The sequence below is a fragment of the Heterocephalus glaber genome, unplaced genomic scaffold (assembly GCF_053883595.1).
Source record: "Heterocephalus glaber isolate CG9 unplaced genomic scaffold, H.glaber_assembly_v1.0 deba00001442, whole genome shotgun sequence".
NCBI lineage: Eukaryota > Metazoa > Chordata > Mammalia > Rodentia > Bathyergidae > Heterocephalus > Heterocephalus glaber.
In genome coordinates this window covers 28,036,855-28,055,522 of record NW_028258296.1, presented here as the reverse complement: position 1 = coordinate 28,055,522, position 18,668 = coordinate 28,036,855, and the positions used below count along the sequence as shown (strand labels likewise).

At 43.9% G+C, this 18,668-nt stretch overlaps 2 protein-coding genes across 2 annotated transcripts; both read right to left on the bottom strand.

Annotated features, from left to right (window-relative positions):
* Positions 1 to 882: 882 nt before the first annotated feature.
* On the bottom strand, positions 883 to 11,437 carry LOC101711248 (phosphatidylinositol 4-kinase alpha-like). The gene is made up of 6 exons (XM_087212637.1): positions 11,337 to 11,437; positions 4,314 to 4,384; positions 4,107 to 4,231; positions 2,593 to 2,674; positions 2,218 to 2,301; positions 883 to 987 (listed from the first exon to the last, which is right to left on the bottom strand). The coding sequence occupies exons 2-6, from the start codon at positions 4,380 to 4,382 to the stop codon at positions 883 to 885; spliced, it is 465 nt and encodes a 154-aa protein (XP_087068763.1). The 5' UTR covers positions 4,383 to 4,384; positions 11,337 to 11,437.
* A 2,374-nt stretch (positions 11,438 to 13,811) lies between these two features.
* Positions 13,812 to 17,796, bottom strand: LOC147827661 (phosphatidylinositol 4-kinase alpha-like). Its single transcript, XM_087212636.1, has 4 exons — positions 17,704 to 17,796; positions 14,853 to 14,961; positions 14,160 to 14,296; positions 13,812 to 14,013 (listed from the first exon to the last, which is right to left on the bottom strand). The coding sequence occupies exons 1-4, from the start codon at positions 17,794 to 17,796 to the stop codon at positions 13,843 to 13,845; spliced, it is 510 nt and encodes a 169-aa protein (XP_087068762.1). The 3' UTR covers positions 13,812 to 13,842.
* Between the last annotated feature and the right edge of the window lie 872 nt (positions 17,797 to 18,668).

Genomic DNA, 18,668 nt, shown 5'->3' with positions numbered 1-18,668 from the left:
TTTGATCTGCCCCCCCCAAACACTTTGTGTGGGGTACTAGGGATTGAACCCAGGGCCTTTCTACTGTCCTACATCCCTAGCCCTTTTAATAAAAGAGGGTCTCGATAAGTCAGTAAGTTACCCAACCTGGGTTTGAACTTGATCCTCCTGCCTCAACCTCCCAGAGGCTTAAAGGTGTGTGCCACCACACCCAGCTCTTTGACCCCTTTTAAGGTGACTCTTCAGTCTCATATACTGTGGCATTTTTGTTCTGTCTCTGTTTGACTGTCTACAACAATGGCTCACCTTTCAGTCATCCACATTTATAAGCCAGTACTTTTATCTGCGAAACACTCTTATGTACCTACTCATGCAGCCTACGTAGTCTTTTTCCAGGTAGAGCTTTACTGGGACACAAGTCCCTGGCTCTGCCTAAGGTGCATTCAATGCACTCAGCTCTTGGCACTGCTGCTGCCTTCCAGCGGCCTCTTCTGCCCACCACACAGGCCCCACTCATCTCACTAGGAGCCCCAAGTCCTGCCACAGACTCTGCACCTCATCTCATGTGAATGGTCAGGTCTAGGACTGCCTGCCCTGATGGCCGGCACACTCACCCATCAAGGTGCTCCTAACAGAGCACTACCTTGAATTGCTAGTACTGAGGGTCCAGTACTCTCAGGCTTTCCACTGATTGACGTTCTTGGTCTCTGTTTATTCATACTACTGCTGTTTGTATTTTGAGTTCACTGTGCCTGTGAAAAGCTCTCTGGACTGCTCAAAGGAGCTTAGCAAGATTGCCTACAGGTACCAATTCTCCACAATGAATGCAATCATTCTGTACTGCAAACATGTACTGATAAAAATTAAAAATCATAAACACACACGGATCACTTTTTGATGACTTCAAGGAAGTACCTGTAGGTGAGACTTGGTGACTGTAGGTGCCCACTTCATGGCCTCCTCCTGTAGGATCATTCCACAGTGTGCAGCAAAGTCCTTCACAATGCTCTGGAAGTGGGTGACGATGCTTTTTTTTTTGGTACTGGGGATCAAACTCAGGACCTTGCACTTGCAAGGCAGGCAGCAGGACCACTGGGCTAAATCCCTGGCCCTGACAATGCTTTTTAATAACCTGAAGTCAGCCTATCCAGGCTGTTGTAGTGACTGACATGGGCTGAATTGTTTCTTCCCCCCAAAACTATGTTCATAAAACCTTAACTCCCAGTACCTCAGAATAAAACTGCACTTGACGACAGAACTTTGAAAGAGGCGACTAAATGAAAAGGCCTTAGAATGGTCCCTAATCTAATCTGGTTGGTATCCTTATGTGAAGAGGAAATCTGAACACCCAGAAACACCAAGGATATGTTCCCACAGAGAGATCATGGAAGGACATACTAGAGTGAGACGATAGCCATGATGAGCAGCCACCTGTGTGGACACCTTGATCTCGGGACCTTCAGCCCTCACAACTGTGAGGAAATCATTTCCTATTTCTTAACCTACCCATTCTATGGTGCCTGGCTACAGCAGTCCTAATAATGATCATGTTCTAATACCAAGGCTCCAGGGGACAGAAAGTCACATACACTGTGGTCTTTAATTCTTGCACAAGGCTGTGTGGCAGGACCTATATCACAGGGCCACGCACAGTGCAACATGTCCCAGGTCAGTAACTAAAGGGAAGGCTGTTCCGGGTGCCAAATATCCTCACATCTGCCACATCACAGCACAAGAAAACTCCCCAATGACAGCTGGTCTGGATCCCATTCAGATTAACCAGCTGAGCTTTCTATGAATTTCTATGTCCTTCCCCGAGGCTGGAGGAGCACAGAGCTGAGCTGAGCTGAGCTTTATCCTGCCATAGCAGGGGCTCTGAGACTGAGTCAGGCAGAGGAGATGCCCAGTTCATCGTCCTCATTTGGAGTTATTTACTCTGCCTATCAGTCAATGCCAAAGGTATGCTACTCTATTACCACAACAGCAAAAAGGTGATATGCCTCCAAGTGAGTATGTCTGAAACTCACAGGTCGGGAGGGGTGAGGCCAAGGCTAGCCCTTGCCCTCTGCAGCAGGACTCCAGCACTGCCCAGTGTCCTCACTATGGAACAAGGCCAAGACCACTCACACCTTAAACTGCTGGGTACAGAGGGACCTCCTGCAGTCAAGTACTTGCCCTGATTTATTCAGGGAATGGTAGTGAAAATGGGCCTTAGTGCAGGGAGCAGGCAGGGCCTACCTCTCGGGCTTCGTATGTGTCAGGAACTGTGATCCAATAGGGCACATCAGGGATGCTGTAGTAAGGCTGGTCCTTATGAATGTCCTGCAAGCACAGCGAGAGTCCTATTCCAACCTGCCTTCCTGCGGTGTCCACACCCAAGCCACTGACCTAGCAGTACACTTGCCACCTTTTCCCGCCAGTGCCCCATCCACCATGGTCTTCCAGACTTGCTGCAGCTTACTGGGAAACATCAGGCAGGATTTAGGCCCCTCCCATGAGCAAATTCACCACGTATAGCCTAAATTAGTCTCAGGCATATCACTGGAGGAGCACCCCATAACACAGGGTGGACAGTGGGGGCGCTGGCCAGCCCAGGTCACCCAGGATACTCACAGCACTCAGCGACAGGGATAGAGTCTGCAGGATGTCCAGCATGGTCTTCAGTACAGTCCCGCTCCAGAGCAAGTGGGGAAACCTATTCCAAAGGCAGGCTCTCAGGGCCCAGGAGTTGAGCCTCCCAGGTGCCTACACTCCCTGGGCGGGAGTGGGGGTGGGGCACCGCCTTCTCCTCCCCCTGCACCAGCACAAGCTATACCTGCTGATGGCTGCTAAAGGTGGTATGCCAGGATACCCTCAGGCAGGCACCAGCCCTCTCCAGGCTTTCCACAGTAAAGTGCACAGTGACTGATCAGAAATGATTCCTAGGCCCAGCAAGTCCCATTCCTCAAGGCCTAACATGCCCCAGGTGGCCTGCTTCAACCCTGATAACAACAGGCTGTCTTGGTTACACTCGCCAGGCCATACCCTCCCCCTCCCCAAAATAATTCTAGTAATTGATCTGGAGAATTATTGGTAATCAACTAGGGTTCCCCAATATTTTTCACATCGTGGCACAAATAAAAATTTTGTGCATGATACTCTAGGGCAGTGATGGTGAACCTTTTAGAGCTCTCAATGATACAAACAGCCTGCTGTGGCACGTGTGCCATAGGTTTGCCACACTGCCCTAGGGTAAAAAGAAAAAGCTCCTAAAAGTAACAGGTGAGGGTTCTGGTGGCCTCAGGGCTGGAGAAGCAGCACTTTTATGCAACTTTAAGGTCATCCATGGCACACTCCTTGAAAGGCTTGGCTCAGACACATGTCCCATATGAGTAAGACTTGTTCTTATTCTTGTGGCTCCTGGCAGGCTTCTGACTTACCCTTGAAGGGTGCAGCTACCTAGACCAGGCATGCTGCATCCATAGCAAGCTCCCAAACCCCTGGACCTTCCAGGAGTTGCAGGCAGGCTTAGTGTGGGTGTATACTACCACTGGCCTGCACATCTCAGAGAGGGTGGACCAGACCATCTCTGAGGGTTCTCATCAGAGTGGGGACATGCCCCAAGAGGGTCTGCTTTGGTTCCTAGCACATGGAGTACAAAAAAGTGCCAGTGTGGGCTTTTGCTCCTGAGAAGCCCATAGTTTACTCACTCTACTTAGGGACTGTTGGCTGGACCCTGGGCTAGGAGATGATGGACTGGATCTTCCCATCATAGATGAGATTTAGAGACAAACAGACATGACTCCTGTCAGCAAGACAGGTACTGTAAAAAATCTCACCAGGCCTATGAACCCAGTACTCAGGAGGCTGAGGCAGAAGGAGTAGCATGAGTTAAAAGCCAGCCTGGACTACATAGTGAGCTCAGGGCTGGCCTGGACTACATATCAAGGCCAAAAATCTCAATAGCTCAGAAAAGACGTTTCTGGAGTAAACTAACTGACATTCTGGGGAAGGCTGCATCATCCTTGAGAGCTTTTGTTCTGAACCCATTGTCTTCTGGACTGATGATATAAGAATGAGTTCCCCTCATTCCAAATCACAAATACTTACACAAAGGCACACAAATATCAGTGGGAAATGGAACTTACTTATCCACCAGACCAGACAGGTACTTGTCGGCCACCCTCCTTGTCCTCTTGTGAATGTGGTTGAAGCTCACCAACAGAAACTGAGCATGTCGCTCTAGCTCCTCTTCATTCTCCTTTGTCTTGGCCTAGATTCAGAAGAGAAGGTAGAATAGTACCCCTGTACGATGCTCTACAGCAGGTGCATGCTTATGCTCTGAAGAGGCTTGCTTTATCTGCCATCATGTTTAGGAAGGCATCGAACACTTTGTCTGCAACAGCAATCACACACTGCATCATCCCTGAAACCAAAAGGTTTCCATGGATCAGGCACAGGCCCGCTGGCATTGAACTCATAGACTCAAGGGATGCTCCCACCTGAGCCTTCCAATAGCTGGGACTACAGGCTTACACTACCACACCTTGCAAATGTTTTCTTTTGAAATGATTCTAGACTTAGAGCCAAGTGCAGAGAAAGCACAGAGTTTCCATGCACTGGCTTTCCTGAATATTAGCATCTGCTACATAGTCAGGCTGAATTTGGATGGACACTAATAGAACTGTTACTTAAATGTCAGGCACTATTTGAACTTCTCGGTTCTCCCATTCATGTTCCTTTTCTGTCAAGAGGATTCAATTCTGGATACCACAAGGCATCTGCTCATCATGTCTCCTTGTTTCTTCTTATCTGTGTTGATTCCTTGGTCTGTCCTTAAACTGCATGACTTTAACACTTTTGAAGATCACGAGTATTTGGGTGTCTGATGCTTGTTCATGCTTAGACAAGACTCTTGGAGGCAATATGCTCTTCTTGTCATATCAGAAAAGGGTCTGTAATATCTATCTTTTATCCCTACTGTTGTTCATCTTGATCACTTGACTATCACCTGACTATTTTTCCCTTTCCACACTAGAACTGAGTCAACAAACTCACACTTGGGGCCTGGGAATTAAGTGCCATCTCCTGAAGAGGATTTGTGGATAAGGCAGTTAAAAATCACCACAATAACTGATGAACATTTAAAGAAAAGTACTTTGAGATCATACAGACATCCCATTCCTCTTTAAAATCTTGGCCACTAATTTTAGCATGCCTCTGTGGATTCTGCCTGAAGTAGTTACTGTGGCTGCCACAGGGATTTCCTATTTCCCCTATCCATTCTACTTTTGTTAACTGGAATTCTGTAAGGAAAGGTTGTACCCTCTTCCTTATTTTTTAGTCAATAATCTAATCAGTATGGACTCATGAGTAGCCATTGTACTTGCTGGGTTATAATAAAATACTACAGCTATTTTATTGTTCAAATCATTCTAGCTGGAGCTCTCAGGTTGGCTCCCGTGTCCTCCTGACATGTCTTTTATTAATTTTCTTTTCTTCTTACCACATCCTTATTTCCTGGTTCAGGCTGAGCATTCCTAATCTGAAAATCTGAAATAGTACCCAAAATAAATGAAATGCTACAAAATCTTAACTTTTTAAGGGCCAACATGGGACTCAAAAAGTTGCAGAGTTAAGCTGATCATGGTGGTGCACACCTGTAAGCCTAGTACTCTGGCAGGCTGAGGCAAAAGGACAGCAGATTTGAGCCCAGCCTGGGCAATTTAGTGACTTAATGAGACCCTTATCTCAAAATTTAAAGAGGGCTGGGAATATAGCTCAGTGCAAAGGCCCTAGGTTCAATGCCCAGTATCACTACCACAAAAAAAAAAAAAAAAAAAAAAAGAATCTTGCAATTTATAGCATGCCAGATGTTGGATTTTTGGATAAGAATGTTCAACCGGTAAAGTCCATACAAATATTCCAAAATACAAAAATTCTGAAATCTGAAACACTTCTGGTTCCAAGCATTTTGGATGAGAAGTACTTAATCTGTTCCACAAAGTATTCCAGGCTCATTTTGTATTTTCCTTGGCCCACCCCTCCCTGGAATTAACCACTTTTCCATGGAGTTCTGGTTCCTGTTATTGGAGAATTTAGAAACCAAGATCTGAGCATGGGATGTACTCACTGTTTCAAGTATGCAAAGCAGGACGTTAAAAAGCAATAGAATGCAGTGAGAATAACAGTATGAATGAAAGAACTGTAAGAAACGCCACTTCAACCTCTTCAACACTGTCCTTTCATCTAGTGCCTTTCAGATGGCTCATCAATAGGCAGAGATTAGGCAAGTATTATCAGCATTGGAACCCAAGCCCAGCACAGAGCCTGAGACACGCAGCCTTTTCATAGCTATTAATTACAAGGAAAGATGGGCACCAACACAGCTCTCACCAATATGGAAAGTGATTAGCGTGTCCTAGACAGATCCCCAAGGGTAGAGACAATTTCTTTTTTCTTCCTTTTGTGGGTGTTTGTAGTACTGAAGAGTGAACCCAGGGCCTCCTCACTAAGTTGCCCAGGAGTGACTCGAACTTGTGATCCTCCTGCCCAAGCTCAGAATTACAGGCGTCAATGCCTCGTTGGACTCATTTTTTTCCTTCCAATCTACCTTCTTTCCCTTCTTCCTTCTTTCCTTCCTTCCTCTCTCCCATTTTTGTCCTGTTTTTTGTTTTGCTTTGTTTGAAATAGTGTCTCACTATGTAGTTCAGGCTGGCCTTGAACTTGTGGTGATCCTCCTGCTTCAGGCTCCTGAGAGCTAGGATCACCTGGCTCCCTTGAGATGAGAGCTTGTTTAGAGATTCTAGCAGAGGACCACATCTATTCATATACCTTGACCAAAGAATAGCCTTCCTCTATCTGGGAAGGTCGTCCTCTTCAACCAAGTGCGCAGCTTCAGGAGAGAAGCGCATGGAGTGGTGAGCGAGGAAGGGGAACCCCACAGAGTCAGCTAGATCAGCCAAATCAACTGTGGTGATCAATGAGGTGACAGACGTCACAGCCAGATCACCCTTGCACCCTTGAGGCTGCCTTAAGAGGCTGAGTTGGGTACATGAAATCTTATTTGAAATGTTTAGTATAATATTTTTTCATATATACAGCTTTATATATGACCAAGGTAAAAAACTAAATCAGTTCCTAACAAATAATCAGATAGTGGTCAGATGCCAATAAATACCACAGAGTAGCATCTAAAGAGATCTTTGCTTTAAAAAAAAAAAGCCATCTTTCTTCTTGGACCTAAAGGTAGCTCCAGATTACTAGTGAACTAACTGTGCAACTGGCAGGCAAGCAGCAAGCTCCTGGCCTTATTTCCAGGAGCCCTCACACGTGCATGAAGGAGGCAGAAGCCCTCTCCTTCAGGGAGCTGCTAAAATGTTTCATATGCCCTGATTCCTAGTTATTTCTAAAAATTCATGAACAGTATGTATCTCTGATGTTGTTTCCTTCCCATCTCTTTTAGGAAAGAAAATAAAGTAAATTCAATACCTGCACCCTTACTGGCTTAACCTAAGGAACATGCTCAGACCCAAAACAAATGGTCAATTTAAAAACAGCACTCAGAAGGCTGAAGCAGGAGTTTGAGGCCAGCCTGGGCTACACAATGAGTTCACTGCCAGCCTATATTACAGAGCGGGACCTTGTCTCAAGCAAACAAACAAACAAACAATTAATTAATAATAAAAATAAAATCACATAGAAGAGGACAGTACACTGAAAAAAATGGAAGAGTGTCTGTGAAGAGCAAATCATTCCAAGTACCATTTGATGTCCTCTGATGACAGCAACAGCAACTTGGAGTTCAGAGGGCCAAGTGACAATCCAGTTTCCAAAAGGGATTTGACTCCATCATATTCCCTTGGAAGCTGGCAACATGTGTTAGGTTCTTGGGTCTCTCAGGGGCTGGCAGTTTCAATTTTGTTGTTGTTATTTTTTGTTGGTTTTGGGGGGTTTTGTTTGTTTGTTTGTTTTTAGAAAAGATCTTGCTAGGTGGTTCAGGCTGGCTTGGAGCTATTTATGTACCCAGGCTGGCCTGGAACTCACAGCGTGATCCTCCTGCTTCAGCCTCCCACATGCTGGAATTACAGGCCTGTACCACCACATCTGCTGCCGCTTATTCTCCCTCCTAGAAACAAAGACTCTCTGAGTGAGCCAATGACATGTCTAGCACAAAACTCAGTACAAAAATTGCCCCATAAATGAGAGCTGGGAGTATGGATGAGAGGAGTAAATCCATGAACAGCAGTTGGCATCTCTCCCCAAAGTGGTCCTAGGACATGTGCATGAGCCTCTGAGCATGCCCCAGACCCCAACCCTACAACCCTCCTAGAAGAGGCCTCTGGCCTCAACAAGTTCCCAATCCTCCCCCACTGCCAGCAGAGGGAGCTTCCAGAATCTTTGCATTGTCCTTCCTGGCCAGCCCAACCCCAACTGGCTCACAGTTGCAGAAATAAATTCATGCACAGAATTTCCTGACTGCTGTGAAGTGCTCTATAAACAATTCCTTATTCAAAAAATACGTCTTACATGAAGCAGCATCTTGGAGTCTCTGAGGTGATGCTTAAATACATTTCTTTAAACACTGACTTTTCACCAGAAAAAAACAGTACTGAGTATCGGGATAATTTCTATACTGGCAGGAATGAGTTGATAAGATTCATCAGTGTGCTACTGGCTTCTGGCATGGAAAAAACTGCTCACTGCTATTTGTACTTACATTAATACTACATTTATTAACCTTAAAAATTTATTGGTCAGCATTCCTCAAAAAATGTACCCAGTCAGTTAATCAAAATTCACGGATTCTACCAAGTTCCCTTGCATGTTTAAACATGATTATAAATTTAATCAAATTATTCTAAGCATTTCATTAAATCATAAGTCTAATATTTCAACACTTATGTTTTTAAAAACAACTTAAAAACCAGGCTCATCACCCTTCCTGAAGGGTGAAAACTAGTAAAGAAGTGCTTATTCTACATGTTTAACTTTTTTCTTTACTGTCCCCATTATACATCTTTTCTTCTGCTGCTGCTGCTTCTTGAAACTTTTGCCAAACTCAATATTAGCTCTTTGTAATTTTTTTAAATGGTGGTATAAATAGCATATAAGAAAACCCATAGATTTTATGTTTTTTTATTTGATGACTTCTACAAAGCTGTACAGACTCATGCAACCACCACCCAAACAAGACACAGAACATTTGCATCAGTCCAGAGAGTTCTTTTGAGCCTCTTTCCAATTTTCACCTCTCTTTATACCTATTCCCCTCTTGGGTTTGTCTCACAAGGGATTTTGTAATATTTTTATGCTTTCCTACAGTTCCTACTATTTTTTGTCTTCCTAGGAATGTGGTCCTTTTGGCTGGGACTTGTGACAGCTGAGGCCCTTGATGCACTCAAGAAGAGTCAGAGGGGATGTTGCACTGCGACATATTCTGAAATGTTCCCAGAAATGATGCAGGCCCTGTTTGGGCAGGGTCCACAGAGCCTGGCCTGGTGTCCTGGCATTCCTGCCAGGCCTGAAGTCTTGCTCAAATGGAAGCTACTCCTAATTAGCATGTGGAAACCCTCATGATAATGGATGTGTCTGCATCCAGCTCTCTTTAACTGGTTATTCTGTTGAACTCTTCTGTCTATCACCCACTACATGTTCCACCTACTGGCTCAGTCTCGGAACCATTCTCTCTTGTGCTTTGGATCTGGAATGTCCTCTCAAAGTCTCATGTGCTCAGAGGCTGGGCTTGAGGGAGGTGACTGGATTATGGAGGCATTACAGCTGGCTTGCTGTTAAGAGGTGAGGGCTGGTTAGAGGCAGATCACTGGGACATGACCTGGAAGGATGTACCTCCTTCCCCTGCTCCTCCCTTCTATTGCTGCTTCCTGGAAGCCATGATGTGAGCAGCGTTTCCTCTGTTATGTCCTTCTGCTGTGCTGTTCTCTGCCTTAGAGCCAGCTGACCATGGACCCCTCCCCTCCTTTCAGTTGTGGGTATTGGGTACTAACGTGTCTCAGTGATGAGAAAGTGACTAAGACGCCCTCTAATGCTGGTGCTGGGCCTTTTCCTGTCCTGTATGGCTCTTTCCTGGTGTATTTTCTTTCTGCTTAGGTCAAGAGAAACTATATGGCTCCATTTCACAAAGACTTACTGGAAGAAACCAGAATTATATATAAATTTGGCCCTGTATCTGTGGATTCAATACCTATCCTAGCAATCAACCACACAGATCAAAAATACTTGGGAAAAAAATAATGCATTTGTGCCGAACATGTACAGACTTTTTCTTCCTTTTCATGATTCCCTAAATAATACAGTGTAACAACTATTTATATAATTTTATATTGTATTATTAGTAATCTTGAGATAAGGTATATAGGTAATATGCAAATACTATGCCATTCTATATACAGGATTTGAGCATCCTCAGATTTTGTTATTTGTAGGAGGTCCTGAAACCAATATCTCTTGAATACCAAGGAATGATTGATACAGAGAGAAAGAAAGAGAGAGAGACAGAGAGACAGAGAGAGATCGAGAGATCTTTGTGTTCCAGGTATCACCCTTCTCTTTTAATTACCATCTTAGACATTTTATATGAAATTCTGCTTTTTAGAATATCATTTTGAACTCATAGCTTTCCTAATCTAAACTTGCTTTAATCAAGCAAAATTTTAAAAGTACTAATATTTGCATTCAGATTATGATGATTTATCTACTGAGACGTCCTTTAAATTGGCTTCTTGGTTCTCTCAGTCTGATCCTGACATTTAAAAAGCACAGTCTACGGCCATACCACTCTGAACATGTCCAACCTTGTCTAAAAAGCACAAACCCTCTCTAGCAAAACCAAGATGCTCCAGGTCCATTAATGGCCATCTGAGGAGCTCTGACTCCCTTCAGCAAAGGATAGTATTAGGGATCAACGTCTGGATAATGAAACACACCTGAACATAGGTGGGAGGCTCCTTCTGCGTTGGGGCTCCTTGAAGAAATGGCACAGCCAGAAATACTTACGTATACACGTATTTATTTTTTAATTTTTATTTTCAGTACTGAGGATTGATCAGAGAAAGTGCTGAGCTACAGCCCCAGCCCTTTTTTCTGCTCCTGTTACTTTGAAACAGGGTCTTGTTAAGTTGCCCAAATTGCCCTCAAACTTACAATCCTTCTGCCTCAGCCTTCCAAGTAGCTGGGATTACAAGTATGTGCCATCTTGCTTGGCTAGAAGATATATTTTTCTGCTTTATGCTGACTTTCCAATGTGCGATGTAACTTCATAAAACTATTTTCTCCATTTGGACAGATAATATCAAGTATCACTCCTTTTTATTCTATTAAATCAATTCATCATGAAAGTACCAGAATAACAAACTTACCAGATTTGTCTTTCTGAATAGCTTTATCCTCAAAGTAGCAGAACACTACCTGGAATCAATCAGGTCTGTTGAACACAGTACCCTAATAAGGAGAACAGCTTTAAATAATTTTGAGGTCGCCCCTATTAGATGACACTGCTCAGAACTGGTACAGCTATGAGGAACAGTCACCACCTGCCATTCATAAGGAACTTGGACTTCTGGGGGGGTGGTGATGTGTACTATCTATCCTAACATTCCCATATTTTTCAACCCAGGAACCCCACATCTCAAGGGTTATGTGCTTAAGGATTCTTATTAACAGCGCTGACTGCATTACCCAAAATGGAAATAATCAGAATGCCTACTAACAGAAAAATGGTAAGCTATATCAAAGCACAGTCATTCAAGGACATATCACATAGCCACTAAATCAAGAGGCAGCCCTGTATGTGCTGTTACAGAAAAACATCCAAGAGATATGACTAAGTGAGGAAAGAAAATACAGGGCAAACAGGCACAGTAGGGTCCCAGTGATAGGTTTCCTAAAGGCCTATCTGTGCTTTTGTATTTGTCAGATATAGGTTTGCCTATGCACAGAAAATTTGTAGAGGAGAAAATGAGACAATCCAGAGGGTACAGGAATGACGGGCTGACAAAAAGCTGGGAAAGTGAGGCCTATATTCCTTTGCCTTTAGATTCTTCTGTACCACTCATTGGTTTCATTTTCCTCTTTTCGATTCTGTGCAGCACAGACTTTTTATAGTAAAATACGTCATGGGGGATGGATATGAACAAAACATACACATTGAAATCCCCCTCAAAAAATGTGACAGTAGGAAGGAATGGCAGAGCAAGAGGGTGATGGGAAAGTGTGAAAAACAATCAACATATGTTATGTGCATGTATGAATCTACAAAAATGAAACTCACTAACCTGTATAACCAATTAAAAAAGTAAAAAAAAAGTTTAAAAGATCCAGATATAGTTTTCACAATAAAATATAATTACTAATAAAATATTTTCATGCATGCAGATTACCAGGTAGGCATGATAAAGCAAAGGAAAAAAATATATATATATATTTAACTTTCAGGGAAAAGGAAGAAAAAAAAACATTCATGTGCTTGTCCCTCAGCTGTTTAGGGAGCCATTCAGAGTTCTGGAAGCTCCCCACAAAAGCAGGGGCTCAGAGTACAAGTCCATGGCCTCCACACTAGCCTCTCAAGCAGTTTCCTCCATGGGGTGCTCCTGGGGTTTAAGCCTGTATTCTTGGGTGCTCACATGCACATGGCTTTAACTTGACTTTTCACATCTTCCCTTGTGTCGTTTTAAAATTATCCCCAATACCAATGTTTGGGAATCTTAGCCAAGTTCTTGAATAAAGGCCTCAGGGTTCCTTCTCTATGCTAGGATAGGACTCTCAGGGACTCCCAATAGCCCAGGGCCCTGAAAACCTGAAAACACTTGGGCACACTTGCAGGAGGATAGGAGACAGCTCTTCTAGTCATACACACAAGCATTAAAGCTGCTAGTGTTTTTGTTTTGCTTATTTTGTTTTGGCCTGTTTGTCTTTGAAAATATATCCGGGGTGGGGGCTAGAAGGAACCATATTAACATTCTACAGGGGATGGTGGTGACATCAGTAATTTTTTTCCCTCCAGTTATCTGGCTGCTTCTTATGGCTTTCATTTATAAGAGGCAGCATACTTATGAGATCTCTTTGGTTTAATTTCACATCAGAGATTACAATCTTGAGCCATTTACTTAAGTTCTGTCTCAGTTCCCTCATCTGTAAAATGGGCATATAATAGTTCCAATCTCATAGGCTTATTGGAGAGGGTTGTAAACTTGGCCCAATACCGGGCACAGCAGAGGCACTCAATTCATGTCAGCTATGGCTGTTATCATGACAGCAATTATAGGTCACAGTAGTCATAGTGGTTAGGGCTGCTGTGGTGACAGCTATATCCTGAGCATCAGACCATCAGTAGCACTATTTTGGCGCCTGATTCATCCTACATCACATTACCTATTTGTATTCAGATGTGGTCCTGGAAACCAGCTCAGTCAATGTCCTGGTACCTTTCTCAGTGAGGGCTGCTCCCCAGAGGAACTTCCATCCAGTCCATGGACTGAGTTTGTACTGTCAATTAAGACTTCTCAGAAGCCCCCTTCCTATGGAAGATAGGACCATAATGGAGTTTGAATGTGGGCTGTGTTATTAGACATAGCATCTGGGCCACATGAAGGAGGGCCACATGAGAAAAGCAAAGGCTATTTTTGTTAGTTTTTCTTTGTTAGCTTTTTTTTTTTTCTTTTTTGGTTTTTTGAGACAGGGTCTCACTATGAAGTTCAAGATGGCCTTGGACTCATTATGTAGCCCAGGTTGGCCTTGAACTCACAGCAATCCGATCCTCCTACTTCTACCTGCCAAGTCCTGGGATTACAGGCATGTGCCACTATGCCCAGCCTATTCGTATGATTTTTCCCATGTGTAGAATGGCACAAAAATGTAAAACTGCGCTCAAACACAGATGTGCAGGAGGTAAAGGCTTGTGTACCTCATGTATTCCAGCCGGTACATGGACAACAAGTATGTTGGCATGGCAAAGTCCAGCTTGTCGATAAGAGCAGACACTTCAGGAGGAGGGTCCAGCAGGTTGATGATTGTGCTTCGAAGCTCACTCAGCTCGGCCTGGAGAGAAAGAAACATTCACAGACTCATGAGGGCCCCTTCCCAGGAGAAAGGAGCCCCAGAGGACGACGTGTACATAAGAACACTGAAAGGATCTGCGCTGATCATTACAGAAAGTTTAGCAAAAGCGAGAAGAGAATCCTTACAGGGGTGACTGTATCATTTTTCATGGCTGAGTTGTCCTGGAGGAGTGACCGCAGAGGCTCTTTGCTGGGAAAGGTGAGCAGAGGAGACTTGGTGGCTATTTCACAGACCTCCTCATACCATTCTTCTGGCCAGAGTCCTTCAAGAGAGAATGTAACTCAGACATGGGTGAGGGATTCAACCCAATGATAAAATGCTTGACCAGCAGTGTGAGTTCCTAGGTTCAGGCACCAAAAGAGAGAGAAAGTCCTAGGTCCTTTGTTTGGCACAGGTATCCTAAAAGCCAAGTGTGGTAGCACATGCCTATGACCCCGGGACTCTGGGAGGTTGAGGTAGGAGAACTGCAAGTTCAAGCTCATCCTGGGCAACTTAGCAATTTAGTGAGATTCTGTCTCAAATTTTAAGGGGGGGGGCGGCGGTGCCTGGGTTCCCAGTTCCCACTATAATGTGTCACTCTTAGGGCCCACAATATTTTCTTTGAGTGTACACTTTTAGTGCTGTCTAAAGAATCCTTTTATACCTCTTAAAACCCTAAGCTCTCTATGGGAAGTGTGATGTCTAAAAATACTTGCAGGAAGAAACAGCTGCATTTGGACTCATTTTGAATGTGCTCACACTCATAATTAGGATGAGCCCCACCTCACCTTTGTTTCCCCTCTCCACTCTGTCTTCCCTGGGAGAGATCAGCCCCCTACCTGAGACCTCCACAGCAAATCCCATCAGTACAGAGTATAGCCAGAAGTCCCGGAAGAGCTTCTGTAACTGAGGCTTAGCTTCCTTGATGGGTGGCAACCGTCTAGTGAGCTGATACGCCAAGGAGAGAGAACAGAAGTTATTTTGCTCACAAAACCCTAATACAAGAACTTAATGTAGACTCAAGCACAGACTCATTCTCCAAGAGCATTCTCAGATACTCAGCCAGTCAGGGCGGGTAGGAAAAAGCACACTGAGCAGTGGCTAATGCCTCTCAATAATTTCATCAATTCTAGCTCTTGCATTCATTCATTTATTATCTAGTGCAACAGGGACTGTGACTGGAAATTAAAAGCCCTGTTCTCATTCTCTATGGGTTTTTTGTTCAGTTGAGAGACAGGTGGACAAACACTCATAGTGGGGTAGAGTTCCCAGAGAAGCTGTTATGGGTCTTAAGAGTAAAACTTAGCCAGGAAGAAAAGAGAAAACAGCCTGTTGAAAGCCTGGGACTAGGAGGGCATGGAGTATTTAATAAGCAGGGGGCCAGTGCCAAAAGGAAGGAATGTGACTAGAGTGGCTAGAGAAATCTTGTGCATGGAGCACAAGAAGTGGCTTTGAAAAATCTCTTTCAGCAGTACAACTTTTTCAAAAAGTAATCTTGGGGAGGCAGGGATTTAGCTCAGTGGTTCTGCCGCCTGCCTCTCAAGCACAAGGTCCCGAGTTCGATCCCTGGTACCAAAAAAAAAGTAATCTTGGGCAGAGTCTCAATATGGCAAACAGGTAAAAGCAGGGTTGCTTGGGTGCAGGTGTGAGGAGTGAAGTTTCCCTGCACCCTTGCTTGAGACCGTGCCCACCTGGCATGAGGCACAGCATGTCATCATCAGTTATGTAAAATGGTTAAGTTTGTGCAAAACACCCACTTGGACACCTCAGTCCTTACAGCACCTCCAGGACACTGAACCTCTAGATAGTAATGCAGTGCAGTGGGCACTGCTACCCAAACACTCACAAGCACCAAATCTGAGCCAGGCCCGAGGCCAAGGACTCGGAGTGAGGATAAATGATGATACTCATTGCTGGGACACAGTCACACAATGGAAGAGCTATAGATTAGCAAAACACTTCCTGGAAAAGGACTTGGTAATATGCATCAAATATTCTAAATGTTTCCAAAAACATTGCACCCCAAATCACATCTCTAGGAATCTATCAAACAATAAGTTAACCAAGTATAGTGGCACATGCCTGAAATCCTTTAGGAGGCTGAGGCAGGAGGGTCAAAGCCAGCCTGAACAACTTACTAGACCTAGTCTCAAAATATAAATAAAAAAGTTCTGGGACATATAGGTATATATGGTGGTACACAACTGTTAATACCAGTACTCTGGGAGGCTGAGGCAAGAGGATCATAAACTGAAGCCCAGCCTGGGCAACTTAGTGACTCAGCAAGAACCTGTCTCAAAATAAAACACAGAAAAGGGGTGCGGATATAGCTCAGTAGTAGAGCACTTGCTTAGCATGTGTGAGGCCCTGGGTTCAATCCCTACTATCCCCCCACAAACAGTGTGCATAGACACACACAGCTGATTTAAGCACAAAAATGTTGTAATATTTGTTATAATAACAAAATAAATAGAAAAACATTAAACATCTACTTGAAAGGGGCATTTAAATATGTAACACTATATTAAGAATCTTAGGGGTCGGGGATTTAGCTCAGTGGTTCCGCTGCCTGCCTCGAAAGCACAAGGTCCCAAGTTCAATCCCCGGTACCAAAAAAAAAAAAGAATCTCATTTTCTAAGATCATCTGGTGACAGAGGTATAACTCACAATATGTCAAGGAAAAAAAATCCAACATATGTTAATGATACAGATTTAAAAATATATACATAAACATACATGCATAGAACAAAAACAGAGCAAAAAACCAGCCATATATTCCTACTGATTATTCCTGAGTGGCTAGATTCAGAACAGACTCTGGGAAGTTGTTGAGAATGTGCGGAATGATGAAGAGGGGTGTAGGAAAGGGGAGCAGTAGATGAAGGGGTCACAGGACAAGAAGCTGAAGGCTGCACAGGACACTGACCACAAAAGGACAGTCAAGCTGGGCATGGCGGTGCACACCTATAATCCCAGCATTCTGGGACACTGGTGCAGGAGGATCACAAGCTCAACCCCAGCCTGGGTAATTTAGCAAGATCTAGGCTCAAAAATTTTTTTTTTTTTAAAAAAAGCTTAGTGATGTAGTTTAGTGTAAAGGCCCAGGGTTCGATCCCCAGTAACAGGAAGGAAAGAAAAAGGACCATTGACAAGGGGCTGCTACTTTCCCCAGTGGCTAAGGAGGGTAAGCGTAAGTGACCATGAGATTGAGTGTCTTTGTGATGATGGGCCTGCCTCAGAAGAGGTTCCAAGCAATGGTGGTGGTGTGAAGAGGTCACCACACTCTTCAAGGTCTTTGTGGTTAAGAGCTGCCAGCGTCCTATAAACAGAACATGCTTTGGTGGTTATGGAAAACGTCAGGCTTCCAGAATACCTCACTCCTGATGGGAAGAGAAGCTCCACTTAGCTGACCGGGAACCTCTGATTGGTTGTTTTGTTCTGCTTTGCTTTGCTTTGCAGTACTAAGAAATTGGACCCTGGGACACTCTACCACTGAACTATATCACCAGCTTTTTGTTATTTTTTTACTTTTCAGACAGGGCCTAAGTTACCCAGGTGGGACTGAATTTCCACCTGCCTTAGCCTCTCAGTACTAGGATTACAGGAATATGCCATTCTCCCTCGGTGGTTTTTATAGGTATAGGTAAAAGAAAGTGACTCGGTCTCTGATTTAGGATCCTGCTCCTCACCCTATGAACTTTTTGGCTCCCTCCTAAGGCTTCAGCTTGAAAGGGTCCTGTGGATGGCCCCAGTGTTCTAACTCCTCCTGGCCCACTGGTCATCGCCTCAACTGAGCCTGCTCAGGTCCCCAAAAATGGAAGAATAGTTTCAGAAAAGGTCCTAGCATTGCTTTGACATATCCAGAGACAAAGACAGGATGCAGCTGTGGTCAGCTGGGATCCTGTTCAGGGAAATATTCCTGTGCTTTAAGAGAGATAAAAAGGAGTTAAGACAAGGCTACAGAAGGACTCATGTGAGTCCTCTCTGGCCCCAGATGACAGACAAGGTAAAGGCTACAAATAGGAAAAGGGAAAAAAAATAAGGCTGGGGACAAGTGAAAAGAGAGATTTTTTTTTTAAGTCTAAAAAAGCATAACAAACATGCAATGCACAAATTCTGACTAGATGCTGAATTTTTAAAAAAAGTTACGAGACATTTCTGAAGACACAGAGAAATCTGAATGGAACTGGATACATGATAGACACACGGACCATGATTTTCCCAGAAGTAACAGTGGTAAAATGCAGGGCAGAGACCATTCCATTTAAGTGACACATGTTCCAGAGCCCAGGACTGAAGTGTTGCCAAATCCACTGACCTTAAAATTCCACCAGCAAAGGCCAACCCCTCCACACCTGTGTAATTGAGCAGATACAACAAAACAGTAGCTGTTTTTGTAGGCTGTTCTCAGGGATGTGCATTATTCAACTTTTTCAACTTCTCTGCAAGTTTTCTAAATTTCCTACTTAAAAGTCGGAAAAAATACCTAACCACGAGGCAAGCTTTGAAACAGAAGCAGAAACAATGGAGTATGTTGACAGATGGTACCACTTTACAGTGGAGGCCAAAACCATGCACAATCTGTTACCTATAAATGGGAAACAGGTTGAAAAATGTTAAGATATCAAGGAAAGCTGAAATCTGGTGTTTTCAA

What these genes read in the sequence shown, in the direction of transcription:
- LOC101711248 (XM_087212637.1), bottom strand. Translation starts at nt 4,382, where the DNA reads ATGATGCAGTGTGTGATTGCTGTTGCAGACAAAGTGTTCGATGCCTTC. An exon ending in CTGTCTGGTCTGGTGGATAA is followed by an intron (nt 2,675 to 4,106) that starts GTAAGTTCCATT and finishes CCTTTGGAATAG; the next exon opens with GTTTCCCCACTTGCTCTGGA. An exon ending in TATCCCTGTCGCTGAGTGCT is followed by an intron (nt 2,302 to 2,592) that starts GTGAGTATCCTG and finishes CTGTGCTTGCAG; the next exon opens with GACATTCATAAGGACCAGCC.
- LOC147827661 (XM_087212636.1), bottom strand. Translation starts at nt 17,796, where the DNA reads ATGACCAGTGGGCCAGGAGGAGTTAGAACACTGGGGCCATCCACAGGA. An exon ending in GGAGCCAAAAAGTTCATAGG is followed by an intron (nt 14,962 to 17,703) that starts GTGAGGAGCAGG and finishes TTGGCGTATCAG; the next exon opens with CTCACTAGACGGTTGCCACC. An exon ending in ATTTGCTGTGGAGGTCTCAG is followed by an intron (nt 14,297 to 14,852) that starts GTAGGGGGCTGA and finishes TCTCTCTTGAAG; the next exon opens with GACTCTGGCCAGAAGAATGG.